Source organism: Mrakia frigida (genome assembly GCF_051309035.1).
Source record: "Mrakia frigida strain ATCC 22029 unplaced genomic scaffold BDY24scaffold_1, whole genome shotgun sequence".
Classification (NCBI taxonomy): Eukaryota; Fungi; Basidiomycota; class Tremellomycetes; order Cystofilobasidiales; family Mrakiaceae; genus Mrakia; species Mrakia frigida.
Window position 1 is genome coordinate 131,020 of NW_027481280.1, and position 13,556 is coordinate 144,575.

At 54.0% G+C, this 13,556-nt stretch overlaps 7 protein-coding genes across 7 annotated transcripts; 2 read left to right on the forward strand and 5 right to left on the reverse strand.

The window, feature by feature from the left end:
* BDY24DRAFT_1154 (uncharacterized protein) lies at positions 1-880 on the forward strand. Its single transcript, XM_076635894.1, has one exon. The coding sequence runs from the start codon at positions 118-120 to the stop codon at positions 616-618; it is 501 nt and encodes a 166-aa protein (XP_076501000.1). The 5' UTR covers positions 1-117; the 3' UTR covers positions 619-880.
* Positions 667-2,973, forward strand: MRPS9 (mitochondrial 37S ribosomal protein uS9m MRPS9). Its single transcript, XM_076638246.1, has 5 exons — positions 667-827; positions 920-1,146; positions 1,307-2,466; positions 2,657-2,733; positions 2,813-2,973. Exons 1-5 carry the CDS (start codon positions 741-743, stop codon positions 2,825-2,827), a joined length of 1,566 nt encoding a protein of 521 aa, XP_076501001.1. The 5' UTR covers positions 667-740; the 3' UTR covers positions 2,828-2,973.
* A 383-nt stretch (positions 2,974-3,356) lies between these two features.
* Positions 3,357-5,976, reverse strand: BDY24DRAFT_1249 (uncharacterized protein). Its single transcript, XM_076635960.1, has 5 exons — positions 5,649-5,976; positions 5,116-5,349; positions 3,837-5,033; positions 3,693-3,765; positions 3,357-3,606 (listed from the first exon to the last, which is right to left on the reverse strand). Exons 1-5 carry the CDS (start codon positions 5,765-5,767, stop codon positions 3,556-3,558), a joined length of 1,674 nt encoding a protein of 557 aa, XP_076501002.1. The 5' UTR covers positions 5,768-5,976; the 3' UTR covers positions 3,357-3,555.
* Positions 5,977-6,235: 259 nt separating this feature from the next.
* Positions 6,236-7,750, reverse strand: PML1 (Pml1p). Its single transcript, XM_076638247.1, has 7 exons — positions 7,455-7,750; positions 7,289-7,365; positions 7,076-7,200; positions 6,934-6,986; positions 6,737-6,846; positions 6,567-6,661; positions 6,236-6,476 (listed from the first exon to the last, which is right to left on the reverse strand). The coding sequence occupies exons 1-7, from the start codon at positions 7,686-7,688 to the stop codon at positions 6,418-6,420; spliced, it is 753 nt and encodes a 250-aa protein (XP_076501003.1). The 5' UTR covers positions 7,689-7,750; the 3' UTR covers positions 6,236-6,417.
* A 1-nt stretch (position 7,751) lies between these two features.
* SGT1 (co-chaperone SGT1) lies at positions 7,752-9,310 on the reverse strand. The gene is made up of 5 exons (XM_076638248.1): positions 9,136-9,310; positions 8,793-8,967; positions 8,585-8,697; positions 8,383-8,491; positions 7,752-8,247 (listed from the first exon to the last, which is right to left on the reverse strand). Exons 1-5 carry the CDS (start codon positions 9,274-9,276, stop codon positions 8,153-8,155), a joined length of 633 nt encoding a protein of 210 aa, XP_076501004.1. The 5' UTR covers positions 9,277-9,310; the 3' UTR covers positions 7,752-8,152.
* Positions 9,311-9,846: 536 nt separating this feature from the next.
* On the reverse strand, positions 9,847-12,611 carry BDY24DRAFT_437360 (glutathione-disulfide reductase). The gene is made up of 15 exons (XM_076644261.1): positions 12,596-12,611; positions 12,468-12,522; positions 12,341-12,357; positions 12,176-12,251; positions 12,010-12,098; positions 11,877-11,939; positions 11,474-11,805; positions 11,314-11,392; positions 10,958-11,249; positions 10,769-10,880; positions 10,591-10,697; positions 10,406-10,502; positions 10,267-10,328; positions 10,120-10,164; positions 9,847-10,029 (listed from the first exon to the last, which is right to left on the reverse strand). Exons 2-15 carry the CDS (start codon positions 12,520-12,522, stop codon positions 10,001-10,003), a joined length of 1,455 nt encoding a protein of 484 aa, XP_076501005.1. The 5' UTR covers positions 12,596-12,611; the 3' UTR covers positions 9,847-10,000.
* On the reverse strand, positions 12,612-13,526 carry BDY24DRAFT_373070 (uncharacterized protein). The gene is made up of 5 exons (XM_076638249.1): positions 13,445-13,526; positions 13,158-13,379; positions 13,049-13,063; positions 12,722-12,967; positions 12,612-12,650 (listed from the first exon to the last, which is right to left on the reverse strand). The coding sequence occupies exons 2-4, from the start codon at positions 13,358-13,360 to the stop codon at positions 12,754-12,756; spliced, it is 432 nt and encodes a 143-aa protein (XP_076501006.1). The 5' UTR covers positions 13,361-13,379; positions 13,445-13,526; the 3' UTR covers positions 12,612-12,650; positions 12,722-12,753.
* Positions 13,527-13,556: the final 30 nt, after the last annotated feature.

Below are 13,556 nucleotides of genomic sequence, written 5' to 3' on the forward strand. Positions count from 1 at the left end.
TCTGCCGTTTCAGCTCGAAGTTCGTCCCAACAAGACCTCAGACAGGTCGAGGTCGACAGGACTGCCAGATCGCTCGATGACAGAAAGCGTTGACCAAGATCTCATCGTGGTAACACGATGTTCTTGAACAAGACGCCCTCGTGGTGCGAGAAAGACGCGTCGACTCGCCGCCGAATCGTCCCTCGAGTCTTTCTGCAGGACCGCGATTTGGGACAGCTAAAAGGTCTGAGGAGAACTTCAGAGGACAGGCCTGCCTGCTCGTTTCGACAACCCGACGGAAGACGAAAAGCTGATCTGATGAACTCGAAACCCCTCAGCCCAACCCTCCTCCTCTCGACTCTCCTCCCAAAACACCTCCTCTCTGGTTCATCTCGTCCCCGTAAGCTGTTGACAGCTACGCAGAAGAAAGAAAGACGAGAGTGGTTGAATGAAGTTGGTGAACATCGAAGAGCATCGAGCATCGAAGTAAGACGAGCTTGGGACGAAGAGGTCGACGGTTCCGCTCCTCAAGTCCGAAGGCTCGACCCAGTTCGCTTCGATGATTTTTCCGATGACATCCCAAGGAAGAAGAGGCGAACGAAAATGAATCGACGTGGTTTTCGAGGAAGGAGATGCTGAAGTTTGGGAAGGAAAAGAAGAAGAAGAAGAAAGGTGAGCTCGCCTCCCTTTTTTCGAGCCGAGGTCGTCCTCAACGACATCTCCCTTCCTTCCTCCTCTTCTCCCCTTCCTTTTCTGTCAGGATGTTGGCTCGGTGCTCTCGTACGACGCCTCTGTCGAGGATACCGAACCTCTCGAGATCGTACTCTATGGCCTACATCCCTCATCAGGTCAGTTCCAACGGTCGTTCTCCTCCTTCCCTTCCTTCTTCTCGAGCTGACCTTCTCATCGCCCTTCGTCTTCCTTTTCCTTCTTCCTACAGGCTACTCACGACATCTCCCCTATCGAAACTCGACCTAAACCTCCGTCTCACTTCTATACCGGAAAGCCCAACTTCTACGTCGCTCTCCAGAGGCTCGAGACGGTCGCCGAACAGATTGAGGAGAGGTTGATTCTCGCTCGATGTCCGACAGAACCAGCCATCAGGAACGATGGCGCCAACTCCTGGAAGACGGGCGACGAGCTAGAGCTTCTACTGAAAGTCCCAAAGTGAGTCTTCTCCCTCCCTTAGCATCACAGTTTCGGGTTTCCGAACGAGGGAACGACGAAGGAAGGACCCGCGACCTTCGTCTTCCCTTCCTTCCTTCTGTCTTTTCCCTTCGCCCTTTCCCTTTAGCCTTGCTGACTCTACCTCTTCACTGTTCTTTAGAATCCGTCCCGTGGAATACACCAAACTCGCCGACGTCCTCAACAAGCTCGTCACTCTTCGACAGGCAGCCGACCTCTCCACCGACACCTCGACCGTCGACCAAATCAACCTCCTCACCGCTCCCTTCGCCAAACGTATTTCCTCCTCCGTCGATCGACCAGCAGGAGGTCACAAATCTAGACGAGCAGTCGACGCCGCCGGTCGATCTCACACCACTGGAACGAGGAAGACGAGCAAAGCCCACGTTTGGATGCAGTTCACTCCAGCTCTCGCGGCCACCTTCTACAACCCAGCGGAGACCGAGAGGTTGGCAGCGAGACAGATCGTCGTCGAGGAGGCTAGGGTTCAGGAGGAGGCTAGGAAGGCTGCGGTACGAGCGGCTGGAAGTGCGTCGTTGGGACCGGTCTTCAAGTACCTGGACGACAGGGCGGCGGCGCTCCTGGCGAAGAGGAAGAGGGATGGATTGCTGCCTGATCCAGTGATGCCTCCGCCCAAGTCGCCGGTGGAGGTTCTCTGGGACGAGGAGAAGGACAAGAAGGAGAGGTTCGAAAAGGTGGCTAGGGAGTTGTTGGAGTTGCAGGAGAAGGACAAGCTCGAGTCGGCAGGACGGTCGCTCAACGCGGTGGAAGAGGAAAACAAACCCGAACCCACTACCACCACCACCATCATCACCGACACCGAAACCACCTCCTCCCCTCCCCAAGACGTCGACGCTCCTCTCGCCGAAGGAGAGATCTTCGTTCCTCCTACCCAAGAGCAGCTCTGGGAGGAGAAGCTCGCCGCCGAGATCGCCATGTTCGACGCTCTCAAAGCCTCTCGATCCTCCACCCCCGTCGCCTCCAACTCCAACTCCCCAGATCGATCCGTACCCAAAGACGGAACCATCAACGTCGTCAACACCACCGATGCTCCTCCTCCCTCCGATCCTCTCCTCGGACAAATCCTCATCAACAACGTCCCCTTCCATCGATACTTCACGAATCCAAAGGACAGGGAGCAGATCATTCGACCTCTCAAGGTCGCCAGGCTGCTGGGAGCGTTCAACATCTTCGCGTTGGTGCCTAGTGGTGGACCGACGGGTATGGCTGGAGCGGTGTCGTTGGGGATTGCGAGAGGGATTGTGGTTCATCAACCGATGGCGAAGGAGGCTCTTCATGCTGGTGAGTTTCCCGATTCGTTTTCACATCGAGTATCGAGTCTTTCCTCGTCCTTCCCGCTCGTTTTTGTCGCCTCTGAGGTCGAAAGGAGAAGCTCAGGAAGAAGGAACGAAGACGCTCGACGCGTCTCTTTTTTGATCGAACCGACACTGACTCTCTTTCCTGTCCCTCCGTATTTTCTTCTTCTTCGCAGCTATGCTTCTGAAGGTCGATAATCGAATGGTCGAGAGGAAGAAGACTGGTCAGCCCAAGGCTAGGAAGAAGGAGAAGGTTCGTCTTAGCCTCGCTCCTCCCTTCGCGATTCGAACGCTGACTCGTCCGACGTCCTTCCTTTTTTCAAACAAAACAGTGGGTCAAGCGTTGATCGGGTACCTGTATCCTCAACCTCGGGAGGAAACGACGGATGCAACCCTCGCTTCGACGGGACGGACGTTCTGGATCAGTTTTGCTTTCGGAGGTCTGGGTCGGCTGGTTCGTTCGATGGGAATGTGGCCGTTATCTTCTCTCGAAGGATGTTTTTTTCTGTCGAAAGAGCAAGAACAAGACGTCATAAACGAAGTGAACATGGAGCGAGACAAGGTTGGGTAGGGTACGGGGTATGCAAGGAAAACAAAGCGGAACAAAAACAGAGAAACAACGGGGGGTGACGAAAACAGAGGAGTACGAGGGAGAGAGAGAGAGCGTGAGTTTTTGAGTGGGGTAGTGGGATAAATGCGTAGGTGATTGAGTGAGAGAAATGGATAAGAGTAGATGTGCGGGGGGATAGCAAGAGAGGGTGGGGGTGTAAGGTCGTAAAGGTGAGAAAACGTGACGGATTGAGAACGAGAACCGAACGAAGATCAACGAGAGAGAGCTGCCGAAGCTCGTACTACTGCCAAAAGAGAACCAAACCGACCAACGGAACAAACCACTACTGATCCGAGACCTAGAGTTCGGAAGAGCTAAGAGTTACAGGGGCGTGAACGAGAAGAGGAGAAACCGACGCGTCGTGAGATGGAACGAATCGAAAATGGGACTACATAAGGTGGAAGGAGAGGAAGCGTGCATATAAGTCAAGAGAGAGGCGATGAATCGAGATAGAGAAGGATCGTTTTAGGCGTGTTCGAGGATTCGGCGGGCAAGGGGAAGGTCTTTTTTGGGGACCTGAGCGAAAGAAGACGAGGGGAGAAAGAGACGCGTCAGGTCGCGTTTTTGTTTCGAGGATGCGAGAGAAAGAAACAACGACTCACGAGGATGTTGGCAAACCTAGCGGTGGAGTAGTAGACCATTGGGATGGAGTGTGCTGAGAGGAGAGACGAGAATCTGTTCGAGAGAAAGAGAAGACGAACGGTCAGTCGAAGATCGATTCTCAAGAAAAGAAAAGAAGAGCTCACCTCCTGATGATCCCAGCTTTTTTGAACCCTTCCTCTCCAGTAAGATGAACCTGCAAGCACCTCAAGATGCACGACGCGTCCTCGTCGAAGGCTGATGTGGCAGCTGAGACGAACGATCTCGTCTCGTCGTGCTCGAAGGGATGGACGTCCGATTCCCCGTCGAAGATGAGATCCTCCTCTGGGGATGCGAGGGAGACGGCGGAGGAGTTGTTGCTGGATGAGGAAGAGAAGGGAAGAGGGATGGGAGTGCTGATGGTCGTCGAAGGGAGGAAGTCGAAGGGACCGGGACACGACTGGGCTCGACGGTGGCCTGGTCGAGCGAGCTTGGCGTGATCCGCTGCTGCTAGGAGTCTCTGATCCTCCTCGTCTTGAGCGACTCCGTCCTTCGCTTCTTGAAGCTGATCGTCCGTGACTTCGTCGAACCTCTTCTCCATCAGGATGGGGTCTCCTGTGACGGAGAAGCAGCCTTGGTCCTTGATGAGAGAAAAGAACGACGGGACTGATCCTGTTCCTCCGTTTTTGAGATCCGCTTCAGCGACGTCCGAGATGAAGAGTTGAACGGCGTCGAGGGCGTGGTTGCGTCGGCAGGAGGAGGAAGGCGGGAGTTTGACCATCGAGAGGTGTGCGGGATGAAGTGCGATTCGTGGAGGAGGAGGAGGTAGACCGGTGGATGAGATGTGGGAGAAGGTTGGAGAGAGGGAGGAAATGTTGCGAGGAGTGGCGGTTGCTGCTGAAGATGCTCGTCGAAGAGATAGAGCGGAGGAGGAGGAAGACAAGGGAATCGTCCACTGGGACGAGGCGTCGTGAGGAGGATCGAAGGCGAGCGAGGAGTTGGATGCGAGGGAAGTTTGAGAGGCTGCCGAGGACGAATAGTGAGAAGGTGTTCCGACGGGAGGAGGAGGACCGAAGTCGAAGAGGTTGATGCTGGATTTCGCGACGTCGATGGGGTGGGAGGAGGAGGAGGAGGAGGAACCAAAGGTCGACGACGCCGCGTCCGCCTCCTCTGATCCCGAACGAACGATCTCGACTCGATCATCGTTGTCGTTCTCATCGTCGAGAGAGAAAGGGTCGTCTTCCTCTTCCTTTGATGATCCGAGTTTCGACGGCGACGAAGCGGCGTGGAGAGGGGAGAGGAGGACGGCGGACGCTCGAGCGAAGTCCTCTTCGGCGACGAGGACGAAATCTGCTTCGATCGACCTACAAATAGAGCCACAGAAGAAGCGGGAAAGTCAGATCCGAGTCTACTAGAATCGAGCATGGAGAGAAAAGCTGAACGAACGCTGTGTAGAAGCAGCTGATCCCTGCCCTGCCCATCCCCTCGCTCACACTCTCGACAGCCCTCGTCTCCTCGTTCCCGTCGTCTGAAACGGATCCCTCCCCATCGCTATCGACCCTGAAGACCCTCCATCGATGAGAGATCGAGACATCTCCGAAAGGATGGTCCGAGGAGGCGAAGAGAGCGAGGATGACTGAGCAGCATCCGGTGCAGGCGATTTCGTTCTCGTTGGACGTTCTGTCGCAGATGAAGGAAGGTGGAACAGAGAGAGAGAAAGTCAGCGAGATGAGATAGGATCGGATAGGATAGAAGAGGAGACGAGAGGTAAGAGAGGAGGGGAGAAGATGGCTAAAAGAGAGAGGCCAAGAAGGAGACTCGATTTTGCCGGAAGGAAGATTGTTCCCTCTCCCGCCCTCTTGCCACCTCTTCTTGCTGCTCGACCTCTTCCTATCCCAGTGTCCACTTCCTCCATGCCTCAGAGAGAAAACACCAACAAGCGAAAGAGGGTGAAGGAAGGAAGGAAAGAAAGGACGTACATGCTCATGAACCCTTGGCTCTTCAGCAAGGAAGAGAACCTCGCAAGATGGAAGGATGAGAGGGAGGATCGAGGGAGAGTAGCGATGCGTACAACATCTGGAAGGGGAGTGGCGAGCATCTGTAAGGGAAGGGAAAGGTTGGTGGGAAGGGTGGTGGTTGGGAGAGAGCAAGAATCGTCACCAAAAAAACCGCCAAAAGTCTGGCCTAGGGAAGGAAGGAAGGAGCTCGACTCTTTCCCGAAGCCAGGGGTTCGAAGAAGGTCTGAGAAAGAGGAGGTGAAAATTTAGTTTCAGGACGGAGTTTGGGTTTAAATGAGAGAAACCCCGGCGTCCCTTGTTCGTCAAACCTCCTGATGGTGTTGCTGCTGAAGCGAGAACAAAGGAAAGCGAAATGAGGGAGGCCTGGGCTCGAAGGGACGCGCCTGACTTCGTTGGCTCCTTCCTTCCCGCCCCACGTTCTGCCTTCTCCTTCTCCTCAAGGAAAAAAGGAGAGGGGTAGAAAGCAGCGAAGAAGGGATCAGGTGAGTAACAGAGGTGAGCAAAACGACGAACGGTCGAAGGGAGGACCTTGGTGGTTCGAAATAGCGGTCGCGTCTCGTCCTCTCCTCCTCCTCCTCCTCTCTCTCCTCTTGCTCGGCTTTCCTGTTCCTCTCCTTCTTCTAGAACGTGAAAAGTCGTGGTACATACTTCTTTGAACAGATAGAACCTCAAAAGATTGCTCCCTCTCAAGCAGCCTCCTCGTCCAGCCAGACCCTCTCCCTGCAAGCTCTCAGGCAGCCTCCTCGTGCAGCAGAACGTACTCTCGAGTGCTTTGTCCAAACTTCAGCACTGGCGAAGCGACGCGAGAGGGACGAAGGAGAGGTCAGCTCTGGACGATGACGCGAAGAGACGGGGAGGATTTGGGAAGAGAGGACTCACCATCGCTAGCCTTCAACTCGTAGTACCTCGAAGCAGGGATCTCCTTGTCGTTCACGAAGGTGCCGTTCGTCGAGTCGAGGTCGATGATGAAGGGCCTGGAATCGAAGGGAAAAAGAGAGACGCAGGGTCAGGACTGGCTCGTCTCGAGACAGGTCGGAACGCGAACTCACTTGACGGCGACGCTCTCGTCTCCAAACTCGTTCCTATGTCGGATCAGACGGAACTGAATGACGGCATGTTGTTTCGAGCATGAGGGATGAGCGATGGGGATGTCTACCGTCTGCGTAAAGAAATAAAGGAGAGGGAAGGAACAGAAGAAGGTGAGCTTCGTTCGTTCGAACTGTTCGAGGAGGCCAGGGAAACGAACAGCTGCATCCCTCCCAGCAAGATAGGCCGACTGTCGATGAATATGGAAGATGTCTGCAGTGCAGCCAACCGAACAAAACCCTTGATCAGCTTCAAACTTCGACAAGGGAAGGGAAAAGAATGACGAGACTCGAGCAACTCACCGACCTGATCCTTCCCTTTGAAGACGTACAACCTCCAGTTCAGACTCGGTTTCCTAGCCTCGGGAGGTTCGTTGTACTTCAGAGTCACTCCAGCTGCGTTTGTATTCGTCTCAGCTGCCAGTGCTCTGCAGTCGTCGTCGAACGGAAACGAACGAAAGGGAAGTTCAGCTTCGAGCAGCTCAACACAATGAAGGAGGAGAGCTCAACACTGACCCAGAAAGCCCAAAGTTAGGTTTCGCAGCTTCCTTGGCTGCTGGAGGAGGAGAAGGTTCTTTCATCACTGGTCCTCCCTGTTCAACAGCATTCGAAACAGCAAGGAGACGTCAGTTCGACGAGAAGGAAGGGAAGGAAAGACGAAGCTCAACCTCTCGAGACTCACCTCTCTAGCATCCCTTCTCCCACTCCCGCTCTCACCTCCTCCCCCTCGCCTATCCCTATCACTACGCTCATCGTACTTCCTTCGATTTCCAGCAGCTTCTCGTTCTCTATCAGCAGCGGTGTAGCCTCGATCACGATCTCCCCCTCCTCGCGGTGGGGACCGGTTGGATCTGTACGAGTTGGAGGTCGAGTTGGAAGGTCGAGGAGGCGGGGACCGGGAGCGGGAGCGAGGCATGGCTTGCTTTTGATGGGAAGAGGAGAGGGAAAGGGATTGGCGGGGTTTAGGAGTGCTGGTCGTTGGGAGGAAGGAGGGAGGAGGGAGGACAGGGTGTTTCGAGCTCGCAGGTTGCCCTCTACTGAAGAGACGAAGAAGATCAAAGCGAAGCTTTTCTCAAGTCGTTGTAGTCCTTTAAGGTCAAGTGTAGGGAGATAAGCTCGGGAAATTGCTGTCGAGCTTTCTGAAAGTTTGACGAACAGGGAAAAGGTTTGTTTGCGAGGGCGAGAGTCGAGCGACGAGAGACGCGCACAGAGACAAGCATGAGAAGAGAAGAAAAGTTAAGCAGATAATGGAGAAGCAGCTAAGGGAAAGGTAAGTAGGCATGAGTGGTATGAGCGAGCTAAGCGAAGTAGGCAGCGATGAAAGCAAAGAGAAGCAAGAACCTCGGAGACTCGACGCGACGTCCTCCAACAGGAGCCGAATCACATCTCGTACTTCTTAGCAACCATCCCGGTGGGAGGCTGTATCTCGGTCTTCTTCTTTCCGATGTCTCCCCAGTTGGTCGAGAGCGTGGTTCCTGTGAGAGAAGCAGAGACACAGGAGGGAGGAGAGGTCAGCTCGAGTTCATTTCCTTCTTGCTTCCCGACAACGAGTTCCTTCAATTCATGCTGAAAAGTCGTTGCCCTCGAAAGGAGGGGGGTTTAAGACTCACCTCCACTCTCCTGCATCGACTTCATCATGGCTCTTCGAGAATCCTCGTCGGCGTTGGCGTAGATGTTCTTGAACAGATCGTTGACGGCCTCGTCTCCTCCAGCAGGGTCCTAAAGCCGAAGCAAGGACAACAAAGAGCTCAAGCTGATCAGCTTCCGTCACCTGCACGAAAGCCAGATAACAACAGAAGGAGAAGAACGAACAGTCTCTCCGTCGACAGGGCTCTTGATCGCCTCGTCCGCGAGCTTGCTCCAATCCTTCTTCTGACGAGCGACAGCTGGAGTAGTCTCCTCCTTCGAGTGAGGAGAAGGGAAGCCTATATAAACCAGTAAGCGAGCAAGAGTCAGCGTTTCTTGAGCTTGAGGAGGGCGAGGAGTCGGAGAAAGGAAAGGAAGGAAAGGGCGAGCTCACCTCCGTCGTGATCTCCCTCGCCAGTCAGCCCACTCCACTTGATCCCAAGATCCTTCTTGAACAACACGATCTCGACCTTAACTGGAGAGACTCTGTAGGTTGACTTCTCGGTGTCGATGGGGTGAGGGAAGGGAGAGATGTCGTAAGGAGAGGCGTTCGGAAGAGTGAGCTTCATCTGGAGAGGGAGGTGGAGCAGAGAAAGAAGGAAAGTCAGCTCGTATCGGGAGCTCAAAATGGGAGGAGAGAGAGAGAGTCGAAAGCCTGAATGGATGGGCTGCGAACTTGGAGAGAGAGGGAGAGCGTGTATGCAGGCAAGGAGACGAAAGAGGAGGAAGGGACGAACGGATCTCTCCCTGAAGGAGACGCTGACATCCTCGGGCTTGAGTCCCTTGACGAAGATGGAGAGAGTAAACTTCTCGTCCGACTGGAAGAAGTCGTGGCGAGGAAGAGGATTCGAAGAGGAGGAAGCTTGAGAGTCGGACATGTTTTGTTGGAAAGGGGGAGAAAGAGGAGATGGGAGACAGAGGGAGGGGAAGGTCGAAGCTCACCAACTTCGTTTTCCTTCCTTTGACTCGTGACGGCCATCATCGATTCTTCAAGATCTCCTCTTTCTCCTCAACTCTTCAGTATATCTCGTTCTTGACCTAGTGAGTTGCCGGTTTCCATCTGAGCGCGAAGACGACGAGGAAAGAGCTGATCTTCGCCCCCTTCCTGCCTCTCCTCCAGCCTCACCATGGCCGCTTCCTCCTCCTTCTCTTTACCTCCTGCCTCTTCCTCCTCTCCTCCCCTCTCCCAAGTCGTCGACATCCCCGGGAAAGGAAAGGGGAGTCATCGCTCTTCAAGGCATTAAACGAGGAACTCCCATCGTATCAGAGTCTCCCCTCTTCAGGTCTCGAACGCCGACTACTCGAAGGGAGCCCTCCCGTCCCTCGTCGACTCCCTGCCAGATCACATCAAGAAGATCTTCCTCTCCTCTCTGTCTCTCGAGGATCGAACATATACTAGAGGAAGTATCTGTTCGTAGCTCGCACCATTTGATGACCGTTTCATGCTTCCTTTCAGCTCTCTCTCTCTCCTCCGAAAGAGAACCCAGCGCGTCGCAACGTCGAAGGGAAAGAAACAGAAAGAAGCAACGTCATGTCATCAAGCCTCAACTAGTAGCAAGCTCATCGAGAGCTTTCTCGTCCCAAATCCAAATCCGGAGCGTCTCAAGTCATCGTGACGAGCTCCTCGGCAGCTGGGAGGTTGCCCAAAAAGGAGGGGAGATTCGAGTCAGCGACGCGTCGAGCTTCCTCCTCGAACTGCCCTAATCGAGTCTGGAACTCACCAGTGGGGTGAATGGCGACGCAGGAGTCGAAATCCTTCTTGGTAGCTTTGTTGATGGGAGAGAAGGAAGGAAAGGAAGAAAAGGAGGAAGTGAGTCGTCAAGCCTGAAGGTGTACGAAACCGACTGGTTCAGAATGATGAGACTCACCTCCCATCTTGATGGCAACTCCGAATCCTTGAAGAATTTCGTCGCTTCCTTGACCAATGGTGCTGCGAACGCGAACCAATGTCAGTGAAAGAGGCTACGCGGAAAGAGAAGAAGAGAGAAAAGAGCTGCTCGAACTCACTGAAGTCCAACGACCTTCTCCTCGGGGCCAGCACAGACGAGTTTGTAAGCAGTAGGCTCGTAGGCGTCCTCGTTCTCCATCATGGCGAATTGGAGACCTTATTTCGTTCGACGATCGAGGGAGAAAGGGGAAAGTCAGGACGCGTCGAACTGAAGGGAGAAGCTGAGGACGATGGTTTGGCGAACCCTTGAACTTGGTACTGTAGATCTTGATGTTCTCGTCACCGTACTTCCTCCTAGCTTGAGGTTCAGTGAGACCGATGGTGCCGACGGGAGGATGAGAGAAGACGACGCTGCAAACGAGGAAGACAAACCGAAGGTCAACGAGGACGCGTCGGAGAGAAGAAAGAGAAAGAGAACTCGCGTAGGGATGTTCTCGTAGGAGAGCTTGAGGTCCTTGTACTTCTCTCCTCCAAACAACCTTGCACTGACTCTTCTCCCAGCGGCGAGAGCGACAGGAGTGAGGAGAAGCTTGCCTGCGACGAGCAGACGAACGATTGGGTGAGCTCGATCTCTCGACCTCGTCCGAAAAGGAGGGCGGTATAAAACTCACCAGAGATGTCTCCGATGGAGAACACTCCCTTCACGTTCGTCTCCTCCCACTCGTCGGCGAGGATGTTTCCCTTCTCGTCGGTCTGAATTCCCAGCTCCTCGAGGCCGAGGTTCTTGCTCGCAGGAGCTCGACCAATCGCCCAAAGGAGCTGATCGACTTCGAGGGTGGAAGTGGATCCGTCGATGGCAGACTTGAAGGTGACCGTGAGAGGAGAGTTGGGATCTGCTCGAGTGATGGAGGCGACGTGGGTGTTGGTGTGAAGGTGAATTCCCGTCTTCTCGAGGTGAGACGTCTGGAAAGATCGTGGAGACAGAGAGATTCAGCTTCAGTAAGATAGAAGAAGAAGGCAGACTCACGATGGTGTCTTGAACGAGAGGATCGAACGTTCTGAGGACCCTTTCGTGTCGGAGAGCAAGGTGGACCTCGGTTCCGAGACTGGCTCGTCGCGTCGAGAAAAGGAAAAGAGAAGGTCAGCTCTTCGCTCCCTCTCAAGATGATGGGTGCCCATCGACTCACGCATGGAACATCTGGCTCAATTCGGTAGCGATGTAGCCAGCACCGACGACGACGACAGACTTGGGTCGAGATTCGAGGGCGAAGAAGCCATCGCTGGTGATTCCGAGGTTCGCTCCAGGGATCTCCGTCTCGGAAGGCCAGATAGGAGCTCCTCCGGTGGTGAGAGCGATGTAGGTTCCTTCGATGGTGTAAGGCTCTCCGTTGGGCTTTCCGAACGCGTCGGTAGGAGTGAGTTGAACGAGAGTGGGCGAGAGGAGCTTGCCGTGCGCTTGGATCCTGTCTATTCCCTCTCGAGCGAAGTTGGCCTTGATGATTCCGTTCTGACGAGCGACCTGCGGTTCGAGGCGAGAGTGTCAGCTAGGTTTCGGCTCGTCTGGGAGGGAGAAAAGAGAATGAAACGGCCCTCCTTGTCTCTCAATCTCTTGATCTGAGCCCACTTGAAAGCATCTCCAATCTTTCCGGAGAGCTGAAGGACAAAGCGAGATGTCAGTAAAGTGAGATTTTCTAGAGGAGAGAAGAAAGATCTCGAAATATACCTCGTCTCTTTGATCTCCAACGAGAAAGCCTTCAAATCTCTCGAGAGAGCTAGTCGCCACGAACATCAGCTTCTTCGGGACGCAACCGACTGGGGTGAAGGAGAGAGCGAGAAACGATTCACGGGTTAGCTTAGGTCAGAGAGGGACGAAAGGGAGTGGGCCATACCGTTGACACACGTCCCGCCGTAAGTCGAAGTGCTCTCGATAATCGCAGCTTTTCGACCGAACTTCGCAGCGTATCGCTAGAAGAAGAAGAAAGGAAAGGGAGGGAGACGAAGTTGAGCTCGAAGCTCCTTCCTCGTGCTTCTCCGCCCTGCCACAAAAGACTCACAGCGACTCCACTTCCAGCTATGTTCGAGAGTCAAGAATGACGGGAAGAAGACAAGATCAGCCTCCTGTCGATTTATCCACCTTCTTGTTCTTGGTAGAGGGAAAGGAAAGAAGAAGGGAAGACGTACCTGATCCTCCTCCGATTACCACGATGTCGTACCTCTTTACAGGTGTAGGAGCCATCTGCAAGAGTCGAGAGACAAAGGAGGTTCGCATTGGGTGAAGAAGAGGATATCGGAGAAAAAGCAGAACTGACTGCTTGATTGGGTGTGATGGTTTGAAGGAAGAGGGAGAAAGGAGAGAAGCTCGAGCTGGACGAGAGACCGAGCTGACATCAGCCCAGGAGGACGGAAAGGAGAGAATTCAACCGAATTCTTCCTACGAAAATTTTACGCGTGAGAACGCTGAGAGTTGTTATGGGATGCGATGAGCGTGCGAAGAAGGAAGGTCTCGAGTGATGAGATCAAACCTCGCCCGTCGTCCGTCGCGTCGGGGGGGTAGGAGGAGGAGAGGTGAGCTCGACGTTTCTCTCTCAACCACGAGAGCTCCTTTCGACGGCAAGATACGAACCAGAGCATACACATGCATCCCCAGCTCCTGAGCGAAGGTCTTGATGAGAGATCTCCAGCTGAAAGAACGTCGAAAGGGAAAGGTAAACAAGGCGGCTCAGACTCAGAGACTGTCGATTTTGACGAGAGGTGAAGCTCACTTTTGTTTCGAGCCGCTGGAGCCAACACAAGCATCCCGCAATCGAGGGGTCAGTACCACGAGCTCAAAAAGGGACCTGCGAATCTAAAAGGGGCCCGAAGAGAACTCACAACAGGCCATGAGCGATAACAAGAGCCTCGTCTGTCCTCCTCCCCTCCTTTCGTTCTGCGAGCTCGAAGGGCAGCACCACCGGCTCAGGGACTTCTGGGAGCTCAGAAGAGGAGAGATATCGCCTAGATGGTAAAAGAGGAGGTAGCGTTGATATTTTTAGAGGAGAGGAGGTGGAAGGAAAGAGGCAGCGAGGGAGAAGCATCGAAGGAAGGAAGGGAGGGCTGAGCTCAAACAGATGAGGTGAGCTCGTTCGTTTTGCTGAAGGGTCGAAAGATCATGTACACACAGAATGTAGGGTGAGAAGGAGCTCTCTGAGTCGTGAGCTAGTCAGGCGAGAACAAAAGCTGGCAGAGAGGTTGGAGTCGACTGTTGGCGTTGAAGGAAAGACGAAAACGAGC

Excerpts from the sequence above, each read along its gene's own strand:
- PML1 (XM_076638247.1), bottom strand. The coding sequence starts at position 7,688 with ATGCCTCGCTCCCGCTCCCGGTCCCCGCCTCCTCGACCTTCCAACTCG. Across the intron at positions 7,366-7,454 it reads GGAGAAGGGATGCTAGAGAG|GGAGGACCAGTGATGAAAGA; the intron begins GTGAGTCTCGAG and ends GCTGTTGAACAG. Across the intron at positions 6,662-6,736 it reads GACGAGAGCGTCGCCGTCAA|GCCCTTCATCATCGACCTCG; the intron begins GTGAGTTCGCGT and ends CTTCGATTCCAG.
- BDY24DRAFT_1249 (XM_076635960.1), bottom strand. The coding sequence starts at position 5,767 with ATGCTCGCCACTCCCCTTCCAGATGTTGTACGCATCGCTACTCTCCCT. Across the intron at positions 5,034-5,115 it reads ATCAGCTGCTTCTACACAGC|GTCGATCGAAGCAGATTTCG; the intron begins GTTCGTTCAGCT and ends CTCTATTTGTAG. Across the intron at positions 3,766-3,836 it reads AAAGCTGGGATCATCAGGAG|ATTCTCGTCTCTCCTCTCAG; the intron begins GTGAGCTCTTCT and ends TCTCTCGAACAG.
- SGT1 (XM_076638248.1), bottom strand. The coding sequence starts at position 9,276 with ATGTCCGACTCTCAAGCTTCCTCCTCTTCGAATCCTCTTCCTCGCCAC. Across the intron at positions 8,698-8,792 it reads CGAGGGAGATCACGACGGAG|GCTTCCCTTCTCCTCACTCG; the intron begins GTGAGCTCGCCC and ends TGGTTTATATAG. Across the intron at positions 8,492-8,584 it reads GCCCTGTCGACGGAGAGACT|GACCCTGCTGGAGGAGACGA; the intron begins GTTCGTTCTTCT and ends CTTCGGCTTTAG.
- BDY24DRAFT_373070 (XM_076638249.1), bottom strand. The coding sequence starts at position 13,360 with ATGCTTCTCCCTCGCTGCCTCTTTCCTTCCACCTCCTCTCCTCTAAAA.
- MRPS9 (XM_076638246.1), top strand. The coding sequence starts at position 741 with ATGTTGGCTCGGTGCTCTCGTACGACGCCTCTGTCGAGGATACCGAAC. Across the intron at positions 828-919 it reads TGGCCTACATCCCTCATCAG|GCTACTCACGACATCTCCCC; the intron begins GTCAGTTCCAAC and ends TTCTTCCTACAG. Across the intron at positions 1,147-1,306 it reads CTTCTACTGAAAGTCCCAAA|AATCCGTCCCGTGGAATACA; the intron begins GTGAGTCTTCTC and ends ACTGTTCTTTAG.
- BDY24DRAFT_1154 (XM_076635894.1), top strand. The coding sequence starts at position 118 with ATGTTCTTGAACAAGACGCCCTCGTGGTGCGAGAAAGACGCGTCGACT.
- BDY24DRAFT_437360 (XM_076644261.1), bottom strand. The coding sequence starts at position 12,522 with ATGGCTCCTACACCTGTAAAGAGGTACGACATCGTGGTAATCGGAGGA. Across the intron at positions 11,393-11,473 it reads TTGAGCCAGATGTTCCATGC|TCTCGGAACCGAGGTCCACC; the intron begins GTGAGTCGATGG and ends GCGACGAGCCAG. Across the intron at positions 10,503-10,590 it reads CTACAGTACCAAGTTCAAGG|GTCTCCAATTCGCCATGATG; the intron begins GTTCGCCAAACC and ends GAACGAAATAAG.